At 38.1% G+C, this 10,291-nt stretch overlaps 1 protein-coding gene across 1 annotated transcript; it reads right to left on the minus strand.

Moving 5' to 3' along the window:
* Window positions 1-208: 208 nt before the first annotated feature.
* On the minus strand, window positions 209-7,706 carry LOC131200073 (inosine-uridine preferring nucleoside hydrolase-like). Its single transcript, XM_058186438.1, has 5 exons — window positions 7,524-7,706; window positions 6,495-6,674; window positions 5,804-5,915; window positions 3,333-3,469; window positions 209-731 (listed from the first exon to the last, which is right to left on the minus strand). Exons 1-5 carry the CDS (start codon window positions 7,701-7,703, stop codon window positions 411-413), a joined length of 930 nt encoding a protein of 309 aa, XP_058042421.1. The 5' UTR covers window positions 7,704-7,706; the 3' UTR covers window positions 209-410.
* Between the last annotated feature and the right edge of the window lie 2,585 nt (window positions 7,707-10,291).

Raw genomic sequence — 10,291 nt, forward strand, 5'->3', positions numbered from 1 at the left:
ATATAAATAGTGCCTGTATCAACATCTAGTAGTGACGCAGAGAAGGAGGAAGACATCATGTTGGTGACATAATTTTATTTAAATTCATAGTGCTTGCTCAAAGGGTCCCTTCATGAATACTCCCTAGGGATCCATAATTCTTATCATCCTGAAGAGTTTGTGACTATAGATGACTCAGTGAAGAGGCTTCAATCAATTGTAGTGCAAAGGAAGAGAAAAAGAAGTTCAATGTATATCTTTCATGCCGGCAAAAATGTTCAAAGATTATTTTTATTCTTCAGAACAATTAGAAAAGAATTCAATTAGAACCTTTTGCATGGGCAGCTATTATAGCATTTCAGGCAAAGCTTGGTTTGCCCAGCAGCAGTAACTTAACATAAATATTTGGAACAGAACTTCATAAGCCCATTTTATTTCAAAGCATCCATCATGAGCTCCTGAAATTTCCCTAAATCACAGTTTTTCATTACAAATGCTTTGTGTTCCTTTTTCAGATGGTCAGACCAATCCATTACCATCATTCCTCTAGTTAGCGAGCCACTGAGCTCAACACTTACGCCGATTATTGTGACTTCTGTGACAAAGGTTTCATCAATGGCAGCAGCCATAGCATAAGAGTCGCAAGAAACAAACCCCAAGTGTGGTTTTGCGATTTTTAAAGAATGAGCAAATATTTTCTTCATGAACCTGGCTTTCTCAGTATTCTGATTCACCCATTCATGGTAGAATTCCTAGGAAGGAAAAAACAATGTTGAACATTAAAAACCAGCCAAAGAGGGAATTATCTGGGGAGGGGAAAAGGGGGGAGAGATCGATGGGCAATCAGCCTGGAGGAGTAACATCTACCTTGCTAGAAGCCAAAAGAAACAGACCCAATGTTATGTTGCTGGAACCAGTAGCCTTGGATTTTCTGCCCCCATTTTGTTTTGGGGACTTTGAGGAAGGCCTAAGTCATCCATGTTGCCCTGTAAGCCTCCCAAACAGGAAAAATAAGTTTACTACTATAGAGAGCATAAATCTAATGAAATATGAGCTGCTAACTTATTAATAAAATGTCCTGATTTAGGAGAAGTTTGATTTTAAAAAGATACCCTTTACAGTCAGTACAAAACTGTTTGTATAGTGTATGGGTATATGTACATATGCATTAAACACATTTCATGGGGTCCCATAAGAAGAGAAGTATTTTACTGCCTTTTTAAATTTTCAGTAAACCAATCCCAGGCATCATTCTGGTGGGAGTGGATTCTGAAGAACCAGAGCCAGGAAAGGAAAAGCTATTAACTAAGATAAGGCTACTTTAGCATTCAGCAGGGAAACTAGTTGACCTAAACCCCCTAACTGTATCAAATGCAGATATATACAAGCTACCAGCAGATTTTTCAATTATTGTAACTGGCTATGCCTCTGTGCGGGACTTGATATCTCAGCCCCATCAATTTATACTATATCTGTTGTGACCCAGGTTCCTGGACTCGGACTCCTGGACTCAGATGATTCAGAAAGTGAGGGAGAAGACCTGGCAAGGCCTGCTTCTCCTGGGCCCTCTCCCTCGCTGGCACCCACTCAAAGGGAGGAGGAGGGACCGGCAAGGCCTGATTCTCCCGGGCCTTCTTCTGATTTGGCAACGCCCCAAGAACAGTTTTGGAGTGATGCAAGACTGCGCAGACGTGATCAGCGCGCGCAGCAGAGGAAGCATTGGGACAAAGCCAAAGAATGATGGTCATGCAGTGACATCTGCAGAGACTATAAAAAGGAGGCGGAACTTCCTGGTTTTTTGTCTTGGACAAAGCAGTGAATTTGCGCGGGCAAACTGTATCAATGGAGGGAAGAATATATTCGTGAGTAATTCTGGCCTTATCTATAATTTCCTCGTTATTTCCAGAGACTTGGCAGGCTCGTGGGTAGACGTGGCCAGAACATTTATCTATGTAAATAAATTAGAAAAGGAGGCCTTTGACTGACTCTTTGTTGGGAGTATTGGGGGAGGGAAACAGAACAGTATCTTTCTTGAATTCCAAACCAATACTCCATCACTGAACTGAACATATCCAGTGGATGGATACAGACAATAAATGCAGTATCCAAGCCTGTATTACAACATTACGATAGAATCCAGAATGGTGTAGTCTTTAGGATTTTGGGACTGAATTGGGAAGATCTGACTTAAATTTCAGAAGCTCATTGGAAAACTTTAAAACAGTCACTGTTTCTCAGGCTATGATGTTTCACAAGGCTGCCATGAGTGACAGAGAAAATATGTGCATTGCCTTAAATTCTTGGACAGCAGACAGGAATTTGTGATACAGAAAATCTTAAAAGACTTGGGAAACACTTGGGGAGGGGAAAAAAAGAAAAACAAAACAAAGCCCTATTATTCCAAACTAGAGAAGAAGATTGCAATATGCACTGATATCAAAGTTTCTTAATTTCAGTGCAGTAGATAAATCAATGTAGCATATGTTCCTAAATAGCCAGTGAAGGTGTTGAGTGTGGAAAGGCAAACTATTTTGGAATTGTGCCTGTTTGGGAATTCTTTAAATGTGCATCTCTACGAGTTTTTTAAAAATGAATCTATAAAAAGTGGGGATGCTTTTACAACAGGAGATTTCTTTTTCTGATAAATAATATGCAACGACAATTTTTTTCAATTAATTGTTTTATAATTTTAATTATATTTTTATGGAAGCCAACCAGAGTTGATGAAATTGAACAAAATACAAATAATAAGTATTAGCTATATCTATAAATCATCAACTAGTTTCATATTCCTAATAAGAAATTCCTAATATTTTCTACATTTTTACTACATTTTAAAAGCCAGTAGAACAGCTGATCACAATAAAATAATTCAATGGGCGAATGTAAGGTTGTGATGAATGTTGAAGATATTAGCCTAGAAGTCTTCAATATGTTTCTTTGATGCACTTGAAAGAACAAGTAGTCCTTGACTTACGACCATTCATTCAGTGGTCATGTGAAAAAAAATGGCACTTGGTAATCTGCCCGCCCTTAGGACCAACTGCCTATTTCCTCCTACTCATCCTGCTTTGGGCCTGCTTTCCCAACCCTACTGGGACTCACGCCCTCTGCCCTATTCCCTGGCATGGATTGGTCACTTACCGTTTTTGGTAGATTTTTGGGAATCAGCTGCTCCTCTGCACAAACTTCCTACACAGCGGAGGCAACATGGCACCATTCCAGAAGCAAGTAGAGTGAGCCTATGCAACCTAGTTTAATTAACATACCTATCTATCTACACAGAATGAAACCCCATTGAATTCAGTGAAACTAAATCCCAGTATCGACAAAAGAGTAGAGAACTCTCTTACCCAGGGCAGTGAGCAGGCACAGGTGAACTCCCAGGCTGCAATATACATTGGGCAGGTGTACTCATTTAAGACAATGTAAGCAGCTTCAGGATCAGTTGCAAAATTGAATTCTCCACACACTTTAATATTTCCTCTGGCTAAAGGAAACAAAAACAAAGTTTCTTTAGAAGAACCATTTCATTACTGAAGTAGATGAATTGGAATGAATCTGTGTATAATTTCATATGTAAATATCATGCTCATATAAAAACATATTTTATTGATAATGTGAAATTTTATGGCTACTGTAGCTGTAGCTGAGTTGCAAAAATCCAGTCACTTTAGTTTAGAAATTTTATCACTTATATAAATTTCAGTGCACATAAAGTGCAATTCGTTCATCTAACTATGCATGAATGTTTCCTACAATCACTAACATACCTATAACATTTAAGTCACAATCTACAAAATATACCTATAAATATGAACGTGGATACATGTAGCTTTGCTTGCATTGTGTGAGAAAAGCTTTTTGCAAACATATTTTAAAATGGTAAGATGGATTTCCTTTTCAAACATATGGTCTTCTAATGACAATATTTTAAATGAAATTGCAAAATACATCCAGTCTCTGAAGATCTGTTGTAAAGGAGAGCTCACCTCTTCATATACAGCTTATACCAGAGGCTGACAAATTGTACAGTCAGGAAGTTCCTCTACATTTTAGCTTGGGAATTTTTCTTTCATAACATATAGACAAACTTAACCACAGTTTCAGTTAGGAAACTGTGACCACCCTAGACCAAGCCAAATCCAAAAACATCAGGGAATTTCTAGAAGCCTGGCACTTTGACATATTAGCCATCAATAGACACATAGACATAAACAATATTTACAGACCACACAAAAGAAACAATCAACAATCCAAAAGGGAACAAAAAGACCTAAGCACCACTCCACCAGCAATCAACACCCAAATGAGCAGAGATTAACTCCAAAATTAACATCGGACAAATTTATTTAACCTATGGCACGTGTTAGCCAGGGATCACTAAAGTGGCTGCCTGCCTCTATGAAAGGAATTTTTTTGGGCGGTGTTATCTTACCTGTGGGATGCCTGAATGCCAGTAGGCAATCGGGGGAGACTCCTTTCCTGTCCCTATACAGTTTATTCACTCAAGAATGCCAGTAAGCAATCGGAGGAGTCTCCTTTCCTGTCCCTTCACTCACGGGAATCGAACCACTGAGCTGTTAACCTCAGTCAAGTGCAAGCTCAGTGTTTTACCACGTGAGCCACTATGGCCCCCATCAGACCAATAATCAAGGAGTAAGCATTACCCCAATCAAGGAACTGCCAAACAAACTAGCAATAAACAGCCCAATCAAACACCCTTCAAGACCATTCCCACCAACACTGACAGGGCAAACCACTTGTACTAGCATTGATGATGTTACCTAGTTTGGGTAATGAAATGTCTGCAAGAAAATAACCAAGTTCAGAAAGCACAAAGGACCCCTCGTTTCAATCCAGAGCTACAAATAATATTCTCCTTTATTGGAATCTGTCTTTGTATTTTAATTCACCAATTCTGGTAGAGGCAATATAGAATAAATCTATACCATGTTCCAGACTTGGTTAGCAACTCAGAGCTTTAGTAGCCTTCTCTGAACTTTGTCTGATTTGTCATTGTCTTTTTTTTAAAAACTGTGATGCCCAGAACAGGGCATAGTTCTCCAAATAGGGTTTGACTGGCAGAATAGAACAATAACTTCGCATGGTCTGAACTCAGTGCTCCTGTTCATGCTCCCAAGATAGCATGTGCCTTTTCAACAACTACATCACACTGTTAGTTTATATTTCTCTACATTTATTTTCACCCTATTCATTTCAGTTTGCAAAGCTATCTGACCCTTCTTGAATTGTCTTTCATCTAATGTTATTAAACTTTTCTAGCTTGGTGCAATTTGGTAAGAGTCCCCTCAACTCCCTCATCAAATTCATAGATAAAAATATTAAACAGCAGCACCCAAAACAGAATTCTATGGCATTCCATTCAAGATGGCTGAACTGGAGCCATTGATGAATATTCTTTAAGTACAGTCATTATACAATGTCCATTAAATAGTAGCACCTTCTAGCCATATTTTACTATTCCATGGAGGAGAATATCACAAAAGCTTTGCTGAGGTCTAGATACACTATGGCTATAGCATTCCCCTAATGATGTAATTCTATCATCACATAAGATGAAATTGAGCATAATTCAGTTGTGATAGTCATGTGCATCATGAATTACTTCCTTGGATAACTGCTTTGATTATTTATTTCACTTTATCTCATTACTAATATATGATCCAGAATAAGGTAGTATGATTAGGGTTTTTTTTCCCCATTAAAAAATGAACAAATAGGTTAAAATGAATTTTAAGCTTGGTCCTGCCAAATCAGGCAGATATAAACATGTCAAATAGGTCCTCTTGAGTTCACTTACATTCAGTATTTCCTCCCATGATGAACAAATTTTTAAGTTTCTTGGGAAGTGATGGGTCCATTTTCACTGCTAGTGCTATATTCGTCAGTGGACCAAGAGCAACCAGAGATATCTAAAGATAAATTTATTTATTGAATATTATTAAAAACACATAACTGTAAAACTATATTAATTTTTCTGTGGTTGATTAGGCCTCACTTTTTCAGATCAAACTGTTGTTATAGAGACAATATGTGATCATATTTTTTTTGGTCCAGTTGGAAATAGTATAATAAGTAAATCTTGAACTGAAAGTCAAAAAATATTTTGCTGTACTCAAAAGGAATGTACTGTAACTCCATTTGGCACAGCCTAGTTCTGTCCTTGTTCAGATGCCTCTGTTTCTTCTTTCTAAGTTACTTGTGTTAATAGTAGGGCTACCTTATCTTCCATATCTATCATATCCATCCAAAGTTTCTGAGCGCCAGGCAGCATGCAAGTAATACCAGGGCTGCAAATTCTAGACAACAAGAAGTTGTGAAAGCAAAGAGATACAAAAAAATATAGTTGCATGTATTGGCCATGTAGATTTTTGCAACCTTATTAACTATGTTGTGCTGGAATTCAGATCCTGGGGAGCATGAAAGATGAAGCAAGACCTTATTCTATTCCAAATTTATGATCAATATTTATGGTACCTGTACCGTCTCACCTGACCTGGCCGCTCATTGATTATTCTTAATATTGCAGTCACAGCATTTTCTTTCTGCAGAAGTTCTGTTCCTGGGGCATTAGGATCAGGAACATCACCCAAGCCATCTTTACCATGGAACTGTGCGCCTGTAACAGGTCCACCAAGTAGAGGAGCAGCAGCACCAGGATAAACTGGAATCTATATATGAAAAGATGCCAATATAATATGAATTTGAAAGACCTATTGATCTCCCTAAAATTAAATAACAATGTCAAATAATTGAATTGTTCTATGAGTCCAGCCATCCACTATTTTTATTTCAAGCATATTTTATCGCATTTAAAAACATTTTATCACATATATATTATGGCATGTGAGTGCTTTGTCTCTCTGGGCTCCTACACTTCCTCCCCTCTTTTGGACCATCCACTTCTTCTGAAGGGAAAACATCTTCTTTCATTTGGCTGCCATATTTTGTTTGCTGGTGACTGCAGAGGACCAAAACACACATCTCCTCCATTCTCCTTCCATCATCTCCCAGACCTAGGTCAAGTTGTAGGGTTTTTTTTTAAAACTCTGCCATGCTGTTACTTGAGAGAAGGTCAAATGGGAGTGAAAGAAAGCAGCACAAGCACCTGTATTATTGCTAAGTAGTAATTGTGTTCTTCCTCAATCTGGAAAACCCTATATGGATTGGTATGAAACCAAGCAAATAAGTACATTAAAGTTTCCACTTCAGACCAAAACTATGAACACGCATAGTATTCAGTCATAGTGGTAATAGTTCCTACTGCAAACCATGAAGTTGGCTTAACCCCATCCAAGAAATCATACGTATAGTTAAAACAGCCACATCAATATTTTTTTTATAAAAGACAAGCAACCGCTTTTTAAAAATTAGTGGTGCAGACACGTTTCTCTTATGTGTAAAGTGAATCTTACACATAAGCAAATAAGCACCAGTCTCACATGCCAAGATCTGATTTTGTGAGTCCCACAGACAATGCTATGCCAAATGTGTTGGATTGTTCAATTGGGGGCAATTACCTCAAGCTTATTACAAACTTGCAACACACGGAGCACATTTCTAGATGTATTTTCCAACAGGTTGTTCCCATAAGTGCAAGTAATCCCCAGGACTTCTACACTGGGATTTGCAAGAGCCATCATGATAGCTTGAGCATCATCAACACCACAATCAGCATCAATCAACAGAAGTTTCTTCATATCAGGAATATCTATGAAAAAGAAACATCAATAATTTAAAAAATAACCTTTGTATCAGCTGTAACCAATGTTGGAAGAGTACTTTGGATAGAAAGAAACCAAGTGCTGGATGAACCAGAGCAAGCCCAGCAGAATATAACTTCTTTGAAGGCTTGCCTATCAATAACTTTCATAAATGATCATGATGAATGTTGGGTTTAATCAGCCATATGATGTATATTCAAGTTTTATAAAAAATATACATTCTATTTGAACATACTGGTGCATAGAGAATGCACCAGTACATTGTGGTAGACTGAAATAAGGATATACTGGAAATCAGATCAAAATAAAACTGATGAAAGTAACAAGAACCAATCCCAAACTCTGACTTGAAGCTGCCCAGGAATAGCTAGACCCCTCCTAAATGGTTTTCTTTATTGTTGAATATCATTTTTAAAAATATTATGTGATATGATTGATGAAAACTGACTGTAAGAGTACAACAAATTAATGTTTGTATTTATACTTCTCCTTCTATGATCGAGGCCTTGATGAGGCAAAGGGGAATAAATGAAATCATGGGGTTATGTCATCAGACATGTATATGTCCAGAAGGGTCTCCCAAAGCAAACAGGCCATGATGGATACCCCAAAACTAACACTGATCACATCTGCCAACCCACATTGGACCAGCATGGTGGATTATGATCTATTCCTTCCATATGCCAATCCAACCTCAAAAACGGCCCTCAGTCCTTGGATCTCAGGATCATTCATTGGAAACATGAGGAAGAGGCCAAAATCCTGCAGTGGATAGACAATGGCTAAAATGACGATGTCGACAATGATGATGATGGTGATTTATACTTATTGGATAGGAAGAGATTACAAGAGAGCAAACAAGTACACTATGGGGAATACACATTGAAAGGAATGCTTTGGTACTACCTATTTGTTTAATGTGCTTCTGGTGAGTTAAGAGACAAAGGGAAGCCTTCTGGGTGAAATTCATTGGGATCATGCCAGTTTCAGTTAGCAGTACAAGTGGGCCAAGAGTTCTAATATCTACGTATTAAGGCTACTACATACGGTACCAAGGTACTAATAAGTACTAATAAGGATGCTAAATGTGATTTATGATTGTTTCCACAGTAAGGACCTTTGTAGCATCCCTACGATTATGTGATCAAAATTCAGTTGCTTGGCAATTGGTTCATATTTATGACCGTTGCTGTGTCCCAAGTCATCTGATGACCTTTTGCGATCTTTTGACAAGCAAAATCAATGGGGAAGCCAGAGTCACTCAATAACTGGTTTATTAACTTAACTGCAGTGATTCACTTGACAACTGTGATAACAATGATCATAAAATGGGGCAAAACTCACTAAATAAATGGCCCAACAACATAAATTTTGGGCTCAGTTGTGATCATAAGTTGAGGACTACCTGTAATCAGGTAATTGCAGTCTGAGGCCAAAAAAAAGCAGTTTAAGAAGTGATCCATTGAATAAGGTATGTCTCCCTCTGCAAGTGAGGAAATTCTGGAGTTATATAATCACAGACAAGATAGAAATCCTTTCTGATTCAAGGTTATTTTGACATGCTTTTAGGAGCTTTTCTGGAACATCCCATCCCAGTTTATGCCCCATAGACATTCTAAGGGGATGGTATGCTCCAGTCTTTTTCTTTCCCTCAATATCTTTTTTATACCATGGCAACCAAAACTGAATGAAATACACCACACTTGGAAAACTGCATTCAGTTTTGGTCACCACAATAACAGATATGGAGACTCTAGAAAGAATGCAGACAACAACAACAAAAATAATTAGGGGGATGTGAAAAACAGTTGCAGAAATTGGATATGTCTACTTTAACGAAGTCTAGGGGTGACATGATAGCAGTGTTACAATATTTGAGAGGCTCCCACAAAGAAAACAGGGTCAACCTATTCTCCAAAGCACCCAAAGGCAGGACAAGGAGCAACGGATGGAAACTAATCAAGGAAAGAACCAACATAGAACCAAGGAGAAATTTCCTGACAATTAGAACAATTAATCAGTGGAACGACTTGCCTCCAGAATTTATGGGTGCTCCAACACTGCAGTTTTTTAAGATTGGACAACCATTTGCCAGAAATGGAATAGGGTTTTCTGCCTGAGCAGGGGTTTGGACCAGAAGACCTCTAAGGTCCCTTTCAACTCTGTTTTTGTGTTATTCTTTTAGCTTCCTCTCCAGCATTGTTTGGCTTTTCTTGCCATGGAGTTCCCTTAGTTCCCTCTATGAGACATGGGTTTTTAAACTAGTCCTCTGGAGAGTTTCTACTTTTACCCAGGTGAGTCTGGATCTTTCTGTTTTGCCCACACACATGTTCTTAATCACTACATATGTGCTTATGAAGACAATGCCTCTGTGTCTGGAATTCATTATCAAGATATCTGGAGTGAGTAAAGAGAGTGAAGGAAAATGGGTGGAATGCAAGATGGAAAATATTAGCAAATTACACTTGTAATTTGAAAGGAAACAGTTAATGTCCTCATCAAATTTTATAAGCTAACATTTGAAATAAGTCCAGGTTTGAAGCATGTACTAAAATCCAAGATGC

This window comes from Ahaetulla prasina, chromosome 5, assembly GCF_028640845.1.
Source record: "Ahaetulla prasina isolate Xishuangbanna chromosome 5, ASM2864084v1, whole genome shotgun sequence".
NCBI lineage: Eukaryota > Metazoa > Chordata > Lepidosauria > Squamata > Colubridae > Ahaetulla > Ahaetulla prasina.

What these genes read in the sequence shown, in the direction of transcription:
- LOC131200073 (XM_058186438.1), bottom strand. Translation starts at nt 7,703, where the DNA reads ATGAAGAAACTTCTGTTGATTGATGCTGATTGTGGTGTTGATGATGCT. An exon ending in AAGTTTGTAATAAGCTTGAG is followed by an intron (nt 6,675 to 7,523) that starts GTAATTGCCCCC and finishes TTTCATATATAG; the next exon opens with ATTCCAGTTTATCCTGGTGC. An exon ending in TCAATGAGCGGCCAGGTCAG is followed by an intron (nt 5,916 to 6,494) that starts GTGAGACGGTAC and finishes ATTTATCTTTAG; the next exon opens with ATATCTCTGGTTGCTCTTGG.